Source organism: Oryzias latipes, chromosome 2 (assembly GCF_053564925.1).
Source record: "Oryzias latipes strain Hd-rR chromosome 2, Olatipes_Hd-rR_3.1".
In the NCBI taxonomy this organism is placed as follows: domain Eukaryota; kingdom Metazoa; phylum Chordata; class Actinopteri; order Beloniformes; family Adrianichthyidae; genus Oryzias; species Oryzias latipes.
Window position 1 is genome coordinate 43,141,682 of NC_136238.1, and position 16,175 is coordinate 43,157,856.

Sequence of the window (16,175 nt, forward strand, 5' to 3'; positions counted from 1 at the left end):
GGAGGAAATCCTGAAAGAATTAAGAAGCTTCCGACGGGACAATGAACGACAACTTTCAGAGATCCAAAGAAACCAGCTGAAGGCCAAAGCTTGATTAGAAGAAGCTGAAACTCGCATTGATGACGTGGAAACAACTCTACAAGCGACATCAAAGCTGCTAAGGAAACTTCTGCAGCGGCAGGATAGCATGGAGGCTAAGCTAACAGAGCAGGAGGCTCACGCTCGCAGAGACGATATCCGAATATACGGCATACCCGTAGAAGCGGAGGGCACCAATATGATCGCCTTTTTAGAAAAACTGCTCTTCGAGACTCTGGATATCACACGTGACTCCGGTGTTAAGATAGAAAGAGCCCACAGAGCTCTTGCACCAAAGCCCACAACACCGCAGTCCAAACCGCGCTCCATCATTGCCAAGTTCTCCAACTTCAGAGCAAAGGAAGAAGTGATAAAAAGGGCCTGGCTGAAGAAACAGACCATTTACAACAATAACCGCTTCTTCGTGGACCACGACTACCCCCCAGCAATCCAGAAGAAACGTATGGAATACAACCAAGCAAAGAAAGTCCTGAAGGAGAGAAAAATCAGATTCCAGACGCCTTACCCTGCGAAAATGCGCGTATTCTACGAGGACGGAGAGCGCCTATACCAGACCGCAGCAGAGGCCACAGCTGATATGTCATCGCAGGGGCTCCCGGTCACCGTCATCCCCCCTCCCACCGACCCCCACCAGCGGGAGCTACAACAACTTTCTGCGTGGAGGCGGAGAGAGGACGGCGCGGCGCAGAGGAGTACGGAGGAGCATCAACCGGGCTACGTGGAGAAACTCCAAGAATACAGGAGGAAACCACCAAAAGACAAGTAAAATGGTTAAAGAGGAAGTTCTTTGGGACTGGTGATTAATGTAAGTGTTCAAGGTGCCTTTTTTTTTTTTTTTTTTTTCCTCCTGCCGTTTAAAGTAAACAGTAAATTAGTCGGGACACACAATAGCTATGACAGTAAAGACAGCACAGGCATCTCCCAGGGCCCTGCCCTTTAAAGTGGGCGGAACTATCCCTGACTGGAGCTCCAACATCTCCAGCTCCACAAAGGTTCTGATTGCCAGAACCTCTTCTTCGGAAGAACTCTCCCAGCAAAAAGTTCTTTTGTTCAAAATATTTGCTGAGAGAACACTGGTTTTTTTTATTCCTGTTGTTTTCTATGTTCAACTCTTTCTAGTTAAACGGATGCATTGTTATTATGTAAAGGGACCATGTACCAAGAAAACTCTTCTGTCAGACACAAGATACCATGACAGATAATATAGTCCTATGTGCATCATATAATGTAAATGAAGTACTTAACCCCATTAAAGGAAATAAGATATTGTCTAAACTAAGAAAGAACAATGTCCAAATTGCCATGTTACAAGAAACTCATCTTAACCCAACTGAGCATGAGAAACTAAAAAGCATGGGGTTCTCAAAAGTCTATTTCTCATCTTATAAAACTGGACACAGAAGAGGTGTTGCAACTTTAATATCCCAAAAAATACCATTTGAATTCATTTCTGAACAAAAAGATAAAGAAGGGCGATACATACTGGTAACAGGGAAAATAGATGGGGTTAAAATAAGTTTTTTAAATGTCTATGCCCCCCCTGGTAGTGAATTTTCATTTTATCAAAAACTTATAGCATTGATGACACAGGCAGATGGTATGATTATATGTGGGGGGGACTGGAACATTAGACTAGACCCAAGGCTGGATTCATCAAGACTAGCCTCCCAGAGCGCCTGGCAGAAAAAATTCAAAATGTTGATGTCACAACACGGTATTATAGATATTTGGAGAGATATCTACCCAACAAGAAAAGACTACACCCATTATTCTCACGCCCACACAGTATATTCAAGGATAGATTATTTCTTTATTTTTAAAAAGGATCGTGAAAGGATCCAAAACGTTGAAATTGGAAGTATCGACATCTCAGATCATGCACCAGTACTGCTTAATGTAAAAGTTGGTGCAACACACAAAAACCTACAATGGAAACTAAACACAAGTATTCTTAACGACCAACAATTCATCAAACTAACCAAATCAGACATCAAAACTTTTCTGGAAGAAAATCTTAACGGGGAGGTCAGCTCGGAAATTGTTTGGGACACATTAAAGGCAGTGATGAGAGGAAAAATTATATCCTTTTGCATGCATAAAAAGAAGGGGAGAGAAACTAAACTATCGGACTTGAGTAAAGAACTGAAACAACTTGAGAAAGAACATAAAAACCGTCCAGAAAAAAAAACTGAAGTAAAATTAAAAATTTTAAGAAACAAAATAAATGCAATGTATCAAACAGATATACGGAAGAAGATGATATACACAAAACAAAAATATCAAGAATCCAGTACTCAAATTTGCCAAACTATTAGCAAGTAAATTAAAAAAACAAGAAGCGGACAGCACAATCTACAAAATTAAAGACCCAAGTTCCAAAATTTGTGTACATAACCAAAGCGAAATCCAAAACATTTTCCTTAACTATTACAAACATTTGTACACACAACCAAACTTAAAAAAAACCCACCAAATACAGAATTTTTTAAAAACACTTAATTTACCAGTTATGACAGAGGATCAAAATGAGTTACTAACAGCTGAAATAACCGAAGGAGAACTGTCAAGAGCCATAACAGATCTCAAGGCAAACAAAGCACCCGGGCCAGATGGTTTTGCTTCAGAATGGTACAAAAATTTCAAAATGGAATTATTACCTTTTCTAACCCAAATTTTAAACAAAGTATTAAAAGAGAACAAAATACCACCTACATGGAAACAAGCAAATATTTCAGTGATCCCGAAAGAAGGAAAAGACCCACTTAACTGTAGTTCATTTAGACCCATCTCTGTCCTCAATGTGGATTATAAACTGTTTACAGCAAACATGGCAAAGAGATTAGAATCTGTTCTGCCATGTCTCATCAATACCGATCAAACAGGCTTTATTTCACAAAGGCAAGCGCATGATTACATAAGACGAACCTTACACATATTGAGTCATATTCAGAAAAACAAAATAGAAGCAGCAATGGTCAGCCTTGATGCTGAAAAAGCTTTTGATTCTGTCAGCTGGTGTTTTTTATATAAAGTCTTGGAGAGATTTGGGTTTCATTATAAGTTCATACAAGTAATAAAATCACTATACACAAAACCAACCGCCTGTATAAAAATCAATGGTCAATTGTCAAACACCTTTGAACTGGAACGCGGAACAAGACAAGGATGTGGGCTTTCACCCCTCCTTTTTGCACTCTACATTGAACCCCTCGCTCAACTAATCCGGCAAACTAATGAAGTAAAAGGAATATCTATTAAAGGGGAAGAGCATAAGGTTGCCCTATTTGCTGATGACCTAATAATTTACACAAGTGAACCTAATGAATCATTGCCCAGATTATTTGAATGTTTAAATACATTTGGATACCACGCAGGATATAAGTTAAACATGGGGAAAACCCAAATACTGACATTAAACTATAATCCACCAACCCCACTACGTAGCAAATTAAATCTCAAATGGGACCTGTCCTTGCTAAAATACTTGGGAATTATAATTCCCAAAGATATTACTGACACAACAAAATATAATTATGAAGAATTGATTACAAAGATAAAATCTGACATCAACAGATGGTCCGCCGTCCCTTACATCAGCTAACCCAACGAATTGAATCAGTGAAAATGAACCTACTACCGAGATTCCTGTTTCTCTTCCAAGCTTTTCCTGCAGAACTTACCAAACAACAGTTTTTACAATGGGACAAAATGTTATCAAGATTCATCTGGCTGGGCAAAAAGCCACGTGTTAGATTTAAAACCTTACAACTGCCCAAAGAAAGTGGAGGGATGGCAGTCCCTAACCTAAAAGATTACTTTTATTCCGCACAACTCAAACCCCTAATAACTCATTGTAATCCAAATTATTATGCCCATTGGAAAGACATTGAATTACTTTTAGTTTCAGACCCCCCACTACAGGCGCTCATGGGAAACAAAAACATAGGGGAAAACCTGGGGAAAGTTGAAAACCCATGGATAGTGACACAACTAAATATCTGGTCCCAAATAAAGGACGAATACAGACTAAACAATAACTTAAAAATTGTAAGATGGTGCGCATACGACCATGATTTCAAGCCTAACCAGTTAGACACCAGATTTCGTCATTTGACAATGCAAGGGTTAAACACATATCACTCTTTAATAGACAAGGGAATAATGAAAGATTTCCAAACACTTAAGGATAATTATAACTTAGGAAAAAATGATTTTTACAGATATTTACAACTACGCAACTACATTAACAAAGAGATCCTCCACACCATGGATACACAGGAACCAGTGCTTGGTGAAATACTAACAGCATACAAAGGAAAATGTAAAAAAGGTATGATATCTTGACTTTACAAGGGATTTATGAGTAAAAAATTGACCTCAACTCAATATATAAAAAGTAAATGGGAGGAAGAAAGCAATACAACTATGACAGATGAAGAATGGAAAGATTGCTGTATATCAGTGTGGAAATGTACAAATTCACATGCATGGAAAGAATTTAGATGGAAATGTTTAATGAGGTTTTTTATTACACCCAAACAAAAGAAACATGGCAATGGAGATAAAAATAAGTGCTGGAGGCAGTGTGGAGAAGTAGAAGCCAACCATTACCACATATTTTGGGAATGTGGCATTATAAAACAATTTTAGAAGGAAATACATAAACACATTGAATCTATATTAAGTAAGACAATACCCTGTGATTTCACTAATCTGATTTTAGGTAAGACACAACTCCCACCTACCAATGAAAATTTATTCAGAATATTAATAACTGCTGGTAAAAAAGCAGTGACAAGACACTGGCTCCTCCCCACTGTACCCAGCTTGGACAATTGGATAGACATTGTAAATGAAACCTGTCAGATGGAAAGACTAACCTACTCACTTCGGATAGAGATGCCCAAATTTTTGAAGATATGGTCACAATGCATATTTTATGTTAATAATTTACAACAAATGGAGGTAATAGACATGTCTGGCTTGTATTGATAATCAAGATTAATGTTTTATTTCTATATTATTATTATTTATTTTTATTATTTTTTTTTTAACTTCTCTTCCTCCCTAATAATGCATCCGCTGTTCCCTGTTTTGTGTCTTGTTAGGTACTAAGTTATGTTATTGGAAAAAAAAAAAAAAGGAAAAAGGAAAAAAAAGGAAAAGAATTGTTGAGAATGGAGATATGTCATGGGTTCAAAACTGACCCTAAGTGAATTTAAATGTACTGTTTTATAACTTTCTCAATGTTCCTAAATAAAAATAAAATAAATAAAATTTTGAAAAAAAACAAAAACAAGATGACAAGACAAACAGTGCAACCCCCCCCCCACACACACACACACAGACATACATACATACGCACACCATGATAAAATATAGAGATCTGGGTTTGTCCTGAAGTGAGAAAACCACATTTTGGGGACATGTCCTCGTCAGTGACCCCCCCAACCCAAGTTCACGGAGAACACTACCACAGAACCCCCCAGATTCGAACAAAGAGTCAGACCCGGTAGATCCCATTGCAGAAACCCTGTTCACTGAGAAGGGTCAGTGGAGGATCCCTCAGAGGAAAACACTGGAGGTACAAATAAAATGTAAAAGGAAGAAAATTGAAATATATTTAAAACATGAACAAGAAACAAATAATTACATAAACCTTAATAGACATATGACATGGTAAGAGTGATTAAAAAAATTACAAATAAATAAATGTATTTACATACACATATAAAACTAGTCAAAAGAAAAAATAAATAATTAAAATATCAAATAATTTTCTAAAATTCAACTAAAAGCAAGATTAAAAAGGTAGGTTTTGAGCCTTCCTTTAAAAACATGAACAGTCTCTGCGGCCCTGAGGCTCTCTGGGTGGCTGTTCCACAGGCGAGGTCCGTAAAAACTGAATGAGGCCTCGCCGTATGTTTTTGTTCTAACTTTTGGAATAACCAAAAGGCCTGTATCAGAGGACCTCAGGGTCCGCGAGGGCTCATACTTTAAAATCATGTCAGATAAATATGAAGGCCCAAGACCATAAAACATTTATAAACCAATAAAAGAACTTTAAAATCAATTCTGAATTGCACAGGGAGCCAATCCTGGTTCTCGTCAATACACAGGCTGCTGTATTTTGCAGCAGTTGAAGGTTTGCTATCCTTGTTCTGGGAAGACTAGAGAGCAGGGCATTACAGTAATCTAGTCTACTGATAATGAAAGCATGCATTCAGTTACAGTGACACGTTGATTGGTCGAGCGGCAGTACAGGTTGTGTAATGCATGATGGGAAACGTATGAAGCATGTAGCCTTCGGATGCAGAGGGACTGCCAAAGAGTATGTTGATAAAAGACAACATGAATATTACAATATATGAAACCCTGAATATTAATTTGCCTGTTCAACCCTAAAGTACAACATCCCATACCACAGTGGTTCTACAGCTGCCCGTCTGCAGGCATCACAAACAAAAGAGCTCCACGGTTGGGAATAGCTCGCTCCGTGGCTAGTCGGAGCTCGTTTGCTTGTCACGTGAGCAGACGGACAGCCCCTGCTGTATGGGGAAGCAGCAAATTCGGACCTCCTAAATCTTATGATATTTTACTTATTTTCATGGAGACAGTAATAAATAGATCCCCTTAGTTTGATTATTATTTTTATTTATGCCCTATTGAATGAATCTGGGTCACAGAGACAAGGATGTAGCAGCGGCTTTTCCGGCGGGACGGAGAGCGTACCGGAATGTGAATGAACCCAGACATGGAGACATGATTTCGGATGCTTTTGTGCTTTTTTTAAATTAAATAAATCTGATCTCTAAACATCCTCTGTGAATTCCGAGCTTGTTAAGGAGATAAACACAGACAGAAATGTAAAGGTATCTGCTGTAAATCCAAGTATTTTTACCCATATCCCATCACGGGCTCCTTACCCCCAGGTGACCAAAACAAATAAAACAGTTGCTATGGAACTAAAACCCAGAAACAGAAAAGCAGCCATTTTAAGAAACAGTTGACTGAGATAATCACATGCAGCTCTGACCAGGTTGGCATATGTGGTAGGGGGAGAGCTGGGGCCTGTAGCAGCTGCTCAGCCAGTAAGGGCGAGTCAGAATTGGGCGGCGAGAGCAGGGGCAGGTTGCACCTGTGGGCTTTTTAGGATTTGGATGTTGATTAGATCCAGAGCAATAATCAAAGCAGCTCAAATACATACTAATGGTTCTCATGCTTTGTCTGTTTACAGGACAGACTCAAAGATATTTGAAGATGCAGAGGAGCTGCAGTACTTTTTAATCAAGATCAGGGATGAGTTATGCAAGAAGGGAGAGATCCTAATGTCCACTGCACTCCGTTACACTTTGAAACACTTGCAAAGTGATGTAGATCGGGAAAAAAGAGAGAAAATTCCCAGAGAGATTGAGGAGGATAAGAAGAAAGCAGAAGAGGAACAGGAGAAAAACAAAGGTAGTTGATTTGTTATTCATGCATGAAAACACAGGAATCTCTCATCCTAAAATGTATCTGAAATGTTTCTGCAGATAAAAAAGAGGGAACAACCCATTATGTACAAAGAGATCCCTGGGAACCAAACCCTCTTCTCAATTATGTAAAGGAATGCTCCTTTGACAACATCACCTACAGCGTGGGAGAATTTGTCTATGTGGAGCCATCAGAAGTGTACTTCAAGCCTCACATTGTCTGCATTGATTGTCTGTGGGAAGACAGCGCTGGTAACCCTCTAAGGACTGTTTGTCACAGATACATGTGACATGGCATTACATGTAGAGCACCAGAGTGTCACTGCCACAATAACCGAGCTTCTTATTTATAGTAGATTGATAGAATTTATGCCAGACTCATAGTCCAAAAGAAGGTGTACACGAACCCACTACATTAAAAAAAGCACAGTGTCAAGAATACACAAGTTAAGAAGCAGTGTTAGAAAAATTACAATAATTCATAAAAAAATACATTAATTAAAAGAGTGTTAATTCTGAGGGACAAACAGCTCACTAGCACTCGCCCTCCTTGGCCCTTTTTAAAAGCACCCTAAGAGCCTCATTGTACACCACCTGCAGCTTTCTCATACTGGTACTTTTATAGTTTGTCCATAGATGAGCTGTATACAGAGGAGGACAAAATGCTTTAAATAACACCACCATGACTCCTTTACACATACCAAACTTTAGAGAAAGAGTGTTGTCTTGGCCATATACATCATGACGCTGCCTGTAGATATCTGCATCATCTGACAAGTCTTCTGAAATGACATGCCCAAGATACTTTATCGTATTAGTACACACGAGTACAGCATTTGATAGGTCAAAACCAGGGAAATTGTGGTTTTTTGTATTCTTTTGTCCGAGAAATCATAATCAGACTTTTTTGTGCATTTAATGTGATGTCATTATCAAGCCCATAAGCCGAACAAATGTTAAGAAATTGAAGACCAGCAGTACTTGGACTCAACACAACTAGATCGTCAGCAAACATCAAATGGTTGACAATGAGATCTTCAGCCACACAAGTGTGAACAACAAGTGCTTTAAGTTTGAGAGACAGTTCATCCACATAAAAGTTAAAAGGAATAGGAGTGAAGGTTGTATGGTCTGAAACCCAAATTTCCTCATTTGACCTGCATTGTTTGTTGAGCATACCAATATGCCAAAATACACACAACACATTTAGGTACACATCTCTCCACCAGTTTTATAAATAATTTCTTATGATTTACTCTGTCAAAAGCTTTACAGTCATCTAGATAACAGTGAAACAGAAATAGATCATTTCTTTAAGATCATATATACACATGTCAGGACCCATCTTTTCTTTAAACCCAAATGGATTATCAGTCATTTTTACAAACTCTGGAATCCTGTCCAGCAGGATTATCTCATAGAGTTTTGATAGAAAACTGGCCAGAGCTATCAGTCTGTCATTTTCAGAGCAACCAATTTTTCCAGCTATGTTTTTATCCCTGCTACTAAACATAAGAGTTATCATAGAGTCTGGTTAAAATCCATGAACATTAAAGCTGTAAAACACATGGCAAGTAGTGGGATTACACTTGCACTGGCAAACTTTACATGCTCAGATACCCCATCAAGTCCAGTAGCTTTGTTGTTTGACAGTTTGGAGATAGCTTGGTGGACATTATGCGCTGTGATTACACCAGCGGTATCAGTGTCCTTTGCTATAAACAGATCCCTCTGGACTCAGTGAAATATTCTTATATAGTGTTGTCACCATAGTTCTAAAATATTTTCAGTGCCAGAGACCCCATCTACCACACAAGGAATTGTTTTAGGGCCAGAAGTATTAACTTTGACTTCTTTTCATCAGATTTTTGTTTATTTATTTATTTATTTTGAATTAGGACATTGCATATTAAACAATGTTTCAGCAGCTGCTTTGACATAAATATGGCAGCTTCATCCGTTGTCCTAAAGCAGGATAAAAGGTTCACCAGTTACATTGACAACGCAATACAATAGCACAATATTAGTGGTAAAAATATTTACAAAGGTTATTTACAGTGAAAAGCAAGTCTAAAAAAGTCAAAGAAAAACAACAATAACTAACATCTGCAGGACTGGTTTGTTTTCAGCCATTGTTTAAGAGCTGTTTGGAACAAACCAGTCCTGCAGACCTTAGTTATTGTTGTTTTGGATGTTGTTATAACATAGCCATGGAATCAGCTCTCATTGCCTGGTCGTTTTAAAAATAAAACGTATTGCATACATTTCTAAATGTAATTGCTTCTCTAGGAGGAGAAATATTAGTTAATAATTTATCTGAATGTACAGTGTACATCGACACTGCATCTTCTGAGAGTGCTCCAATCCAAATATGAGGAACTTTCATGATTGTAACCTCGCCTCAAAGGTAAACTCAGCATTTGCTTCTTAAAAGAAATATGATCAGCAAATGATAGTTTATAAAAATGTTCATAGTAGTCAGAGAGGCATCAGCATCAGCTGTTGTGAAGTCAAATGCCATGCTTCACTGATGTGTGTACCTATCTTCAGGCAGCAATATTTCAGTTGAGTGTATTCCGCTGTATATTTTGACATGAATCTATTCTTGTTCTTTGAAGGTGTGATGTGGCTCTATGGCTCCTGGTTCAAGCGGCCAAGTGAAACTATTCACTTGCCTTCACAAACGTTTCTGGAAAAAGAAGTCTTCAGGAGCTACTACTGCAACAGAGTTCCCATCAGTAAAGTTCTCGGCAAATGTGTGGTTGTTTTTGTGAAGGTTAGACACCCCCCAAAAAGGTTTCATATGACAATAGAACTGTAGTGAATTTAGGTGTCTTTTTGTGATTCACGTAGGATTACTTCGAAATGCAACCTGAGGGCTTCAAACCTGCAGATGTGTATGTGTGTGAGTCCCGCTATGTTGGTAAAGTCAAGGCCTTCAAGAAAATCAAAATTTGGACCTTGCTTCAGAGTCCAGTAAAGTTGGTGCCCCGGGTGGTGCCTCTGCCCGTCGTTCGTGTGGCCTCTATGTTTGCCAAACCGAACCTGGACAAAGCGTCCTTCTCTCATGCAAACCCTGGCAGTTTTGAGGACAAGGTGAGGTGAAGCACCTGCTTGATTTGATTGTTGTTTGTTGCAGTTAAATGACATCAACCTTTCTTAAAGATGCTTGACATACAGCGGGGAAAATAAGTATTCAACACGTCAACATTTCTCTCAAAAAACATATTTCTAATTGAGCTATTGACATGAAATTTTCACCAGATGTCGGCATCAACCCAAGTAATGCACACATAGAAAGAAATCCAAACATTTATGTCCATAAATGAAGTTACGTGTAATAAAGTAAATTGGCACAGGGAATAAGTATTGAACACATGAAGAAAAGGAGGGGTAAAAAGGTCTGGTAAACCAAGAAAGCAGCTGGAGTTTGTCAGTATTCAGAAGGTTAACCTGCCCCCTATTAGTGCAAAGTAATATCAGCTGGTATAGTCCTGATTGATGCCTTTTAAAAAGGTTTCTCACCAGCAAGGTGTTAGACAAGAAGCATTGCATGATGGGTAAAAGCAAACAGCTGTCCAAAGACCTACGCAACCTCATTGTTGCAAAACACACTGAAGGCATTGGTTACAGGCGCATTTCTAAACTTCTGAAAGTTCCAGTGAGTACCATTGGGGCCATCATCCGGAAGTGGAAAGAACACGGCATTACCATAAACCTGCCACGGCCAGGTGCTCCTCGCAAGATTTCAGACAGAGGAGTCAGAACAATCATCAGAAGGGTTCTCCAACAGCCCAGGACCACTCGTGGAGAGCTTCAGAAAGACCTGGAATCAGCAGGTACCGTTGTTTCAAAGAAAACAATAAGTAATGCACTCAACCGCCATGGCCTCCATGCACGCACACCACGCAAGACTCCATTTTTGAAGAAGAAGCATGTTGAAGCTCGTTTGGAGTTTGCCACACAATATTTGGATAAACCCATGACATTCTGGGAGAAGATATTCTGGTCAGATGAGACCAAAATTGAACTCTTGGGATGTCATAAGACACAACATGTTTGGAGGAAAAATGGCACCGCACATCACCCCCAAAACACCATACCAACAGTCAAGTTTGGAGGTGGGAGCATCATGGCGTGGGGCTGTTTTTCAGCATGTGGTACTGGTAGACTTCATATCATTGAAGGAATAATGACTGGAGAAAAGTATCGAGACATTCTTGATCAGAATCTGCTGTCATCTGCCAGGCTGCTGAAGATGAAAAGAGGGTGGATCTTTCAGCAAGACAGCGATCCCAAGCACACAGCCAAGGTAACACTCAACTGGTTGAAGAAAAGGAAAATAAAGCTGCTAGAATGACCCAGTCAATCACCAGACTTGAATCCAATTGAAAATCTTTGGAAAGAACTGAAGATCCAGGTTCACAGAAGAGACCCCCGGAACCTTGAAGATTTGAAGGCAGTTTGTGTGGATGAATGGGCCAAAATCACACCTGAGCAATGGATTCGACTGGTTTCTCAGTACAGGAGGCGTCTTGAGGCTGGAATCACCAACAAAGGTTTTTGCACTCAGTATTAAATACATTTCAGTAAGCGTGTTCAATACTTATTCCCTGTGCCATTTCACTTTATTACACATAACTTCATTTATGGACATAAATGTTTGGATTTCTTTCTATGTGTGCATTACTTGGGTTGATGCCGACATCTGGTGAAAATTTCGTGTCAATAGCTCGACTAGAAATATGTTTTTTGAGAGAAATGTTGACGTGTTCAATACTTATTTTCCCAGCTGTATTTAGTAAACCTTTTAGATTCTGCTAACTTGAGTCAGTGTAAACAAAAGCTATATTTACTATCAAAACTACATGTGTGCCACTATTTTTAGGTGTTAACACATGTTGAGCTGTTTCATGAAGTCTCTGTTGTCCGGACTCTGCCTTCGTAATCAAACCTTGATTTGCTGGTAAAAATAAAATCTCAGTGATGAAAGTCTTCTGGGAATTCCCGGAAATCCGGCTTTTTGAGCAAATTAATCATACCTTCCGTAAAATAAAGACCTGGGGCCTCATTTATAAAACTTTGCGTAGGATTTGCGTCAGAAGTGGCGTACGGATGAAACATAGGACGTGCGTACGCACGGAAATTTTCGGATTTATAAAACCGTGGGCACGCACATCCTACGCATCCTTCCCTTAATAAATCACAATCAATTCTAAATGCTGCACAGCTTTTGCAGCTTCATGACATTACTTAGTATTGGTGGTAAAGAATTAATGTATTATGTTATAGAATGATAGTTTAAAGCAGATCCCATATTTGATGTAATTGTAGTAAATGTAATTATAGTAATTATAGTTTGAGAAAACAGTGCAAGTGGATGTTGTACATCTGTCATTTCTGAGGCAGAAATCATGTACAAATGAGGTACTTTTATAGAATATCATAGTTACTGGTGTTCTTTTTGCCATTTGGGGCTTTGATGTTACTATATTTTAGCAGTTGTATGTTTTGCAGCTTTAAGGAAAAGCTTAGATTGTAGGATTGTGTCACTTTTTAGCAATTATCCAACTTCTTTTTTTAGGACCAGCAAGTCCTTAATGGAAAGTCAAACTAGGGGTTTGAACGACAAATCATGATGCTCCCATTAGTCTTAGTTTCTTGATTAAGAAGTGAATAACTAGCTGCCAGGATGTACCAGAATGCATCTAAGACCATGGATTTTTCCAAAATTTCTCTCCGCGCCGCCATATCGCTCAAAGAAAAGTTCAGGGATTTTTTTCCTTGCCTGACTTTCATCACTGAATCTGGATGTTTGTGCTTGAGAACTCACTTGCTAACATATAAGTAACTATACTTCAGTCACTTTATTCTCTTGTCACTTTATTCTTTCCTCATTTTACTTTTGTTTTTTATACTATTCATATTTAGGCCTTTTCTATTTATAGTTTGTTTATACTTTGATTATTGTGAAATTTGAAGGTATCTCCCTGTTTGACTGAAGATGAAGAGAAAACGCAATTTCAATTTCTATGTATGTGTCAACATTGTAAATCTTGACAATAAAGTTACTTTGACTTTGACTTTGATTTAAGTCTGGCAGCAAAAAACTCTATTTCAAATTAGAGACTGTCATGATTTGAATGTTTGTGAATGTTTAACATTTCAGGAGCGAGAGGATGTTCCCATGGAGATAAATGGAGCCGAGCCAGGCTGCCAGTACTTTGAACAGTTATGCTACAATAACATGTGGTTTAAACTTGGAGACTGCGTTTACATCCAGTCACATGGATTGTCAAAGCCCCGGGTTGCCAGGTTGGTGAAAATAAATATATAGTCAAGAAAAACCTCTGAACAAGAAATAGGTTTTGAGAAATGTCAGTGTTGCAAGTACAATTTTTAATTTGTGATCCCTCATGCAGTTTTACTAACTTGTCTACAGAATTGAGAAGCTGTGGTTGCAGAATGGAACCACCTTCTTCTTTGGACCTATTTTCATTCATCCTGAGGAAACGGAGCACGAACCCACAAAGATGTTTTACAACAGAGAGGTTTTTCTAAGTCACCTGGAGGAAACCTTGCCCATGACTTGTGTCCTAGGTACGGCACAGCCATATAGCCGTCTCTGAATGTGGGCCTTCAAACGTTATTGATAAAAAAAAGTGCTTTTCATGTCGTCAAAGAGCTTTAAAAACGAAAGCCAAACATAGGCACAACATTTTGAAATTAAAGCCAACCTCCTCCCCCACCCACCATTGACATTCACCCATACACCCCAAGACCCCAACATAAAGAATGCAGGCATGAAAACAGGGCTGGAATTGTAAGAGGAACTTCTAGCTTGGCTCTATTGTGAGGAAACATTATAATGAAGCCCTGGGGCCAAAATCGTGTCATTAAAAAAAATCTATTTTCCAACTGACTTGGTAACGACCCTTGTTGTTTTTCCAGGCAAATGTGTGGTGTCCTCCTTTAAGGAGTACCTGTCATGCAGACCTACAGAATACTCCGAGGAGGACATCCTGCTGTGTGAGAGCAGCTACATTGAGACAGAGAAACAAGTGAAAAAATTAGAGGGTCTGAAGCGCTTCTCATATTCTGCCAAAGTGGTGGAAGATGAGATTTACTATTTCAGGTTTGGAAAGTCAAAAAGAACTTCTCCTCTGATCTAAACTGAATCAGATCCTTCTTTAACCATCTTGTTTTGGTGTTTTGTGTAGGAAACTCAATGTACCACAGGAGGAAACTTCACCCTTTTTGGACAAGAAGATAGATGAGCTTGAACCTAAACTGGCAGACATGGAGGATGGAGATGATGCTCCTGTGACACCTTCGATGCCTCAAATGCAAAGCTCTCTGTCAAGTGACATGGATATCATGCCATACACACCTTCCCAAGTATTTGTATTCTTCCAATGACCTTAAATGCCTACAATCTTGTGCTCTTTAGGTTTCAAGCACATTCCCCTGATTTTATGTTTTTCTCTCTTTTCAAGGCCACTCCAAAGGTGATGGGTTTATCAAAGAAGGAAGGAGCAAACAGGAAAATGAATACGAGTGGCTACATTCTTTTCAGCGGTGAAATGCGGGCTGTCATCAAAGCTCGGCACCCAGACATTTCGTTCGGAGAGCTGAGTCGATTAATAGGCACAGAGTGGAGGAACCTTGAAGATTCCACAAAAGCAGAGTATGAAGGTGTGTAGCTGATGAGCAAAATCAGACAGTGTAGCTTTGTTGGTATGAATTACAAAAAATGTGAAAACAATGGCTTGAAATATTTCAGAGTGTGCCGCTAAACTTGTGGAACAGCAAGAACCCGAGAGCCCAGCCCAGGAGCAAGCTTCCCTAGAGCAGGTACAGCAGTGGGGGCACTGATGGGGGTAGTGCCTTCGCCTAGCACTATGGGAATGATAAACCAGACTATGCTACCTGTGTCAGGTAACCCCTCTGTGTTTTTCAATGTGCTCACCAAATAACGTTTCGAGGCCTCGTTTCCATCGGTCACAGGATTTGTAGTCTAATCGAATCACTACTGACCGAAACTTCTGGTAAAAAAAAAAATCCATGCCGTGTCGAGCAGAAGATCTCGAATGCCTATTTTGTCACATAAAAGCGACATGTTCTTTTTTTTATTTTAGCGGTAGTTAGGTTCTTGTAAATACTGATGGCATTTTGTTCTATTGTATCTAATCCTGTTGTTAGTCTTATTTACCACAAACGCAGTACTTTTGGTTTTAAGCTAATCTAGTTGCAATACTATTTCAACTTTGACCAATTTTCAAGAACAGTAAGGTCCTTTGATGTGTGGATGCTCCAAATGTTCTACCAGTTTGTTGTGGCCATTTGCCATAGAAACTCACTTGATGACTGTTTTTCTAAAAGCTTTTATCCGAACTGAATGTTTTCATTATTGTCATTCATTGTTTGTTATTGAGTGATTGTTGAATTTCTCAAGCTGGGATCAATAAAATATCTTTATCATATCTTTTCCTGATGCAATATTTTTCTGAAAGCACGTTTTTGAGTTAATGCCATATTTTTATAGGGCTCCCCCCAGGGGATGGGTCAAATGCGGAGAAAGAATGTATAAATTATATTAATATT

General features: G+C 38.9%; 1 protein-coding gene across 7 annotated transcripts in view; it reads left to right on the plus strand.

Moving 5' to 3' along the window:
- Positions 1-16,054, plus strand: part of LOC144981282 (uncharacterized) — an 84,976-nt gene extending 68,922 nt beyond the window's left edge. The window contains exons 42-51 of one of the 7 annotated variants that reach the window (XM_078939803.1): positions 7,337-7,557; positions 7,632-7,823; positions 10,190-10,347; positions 10,425-10,667; positions 13,741-13,886; positions 14,014-14,171; positions 14,523-14,706; positions 14,792-14,969; positions 15,068-15,266; positions 15,355-16,054. In XM_078939803.1, coding sequence (XP_078795929.1) covers positions 7,337-7,557; positions 7,632-7,823; positions 10,190-10,347; positions 10,425-10,667; positions 13,741-13,886; positions 14,014-14,171; positions 14,523-14,706; positions 14,792-14,969; positions 15,068-15,266; positions 15,355-15,446 — 1,771 coding nt within the window. In that variant the 3' untranslated portion in view covers positions 15,447-16,054. Of the gene's footprint in view, positions 1-7,336; positions 7,558-7,631; positions 7,824-10,189; positions 10,348-10,424; positions 10,668-11,227; positions 12,020-13,740; positions 13,887-14,013; positions 14,172-14,522; positions 14,707-14,791; positions 14,970-15,067; positions 15,267-15,354 lie in introns of those variants that run through there. The other 6 variants (XR_013652856.1, XR_013652860.1, XR_013652857.1 and 3 more) reach the window with 6 other exon arrangements.
- The last annotated feature ends 121 nt before the right edge of the window (positions 16,055-16,175 follow it).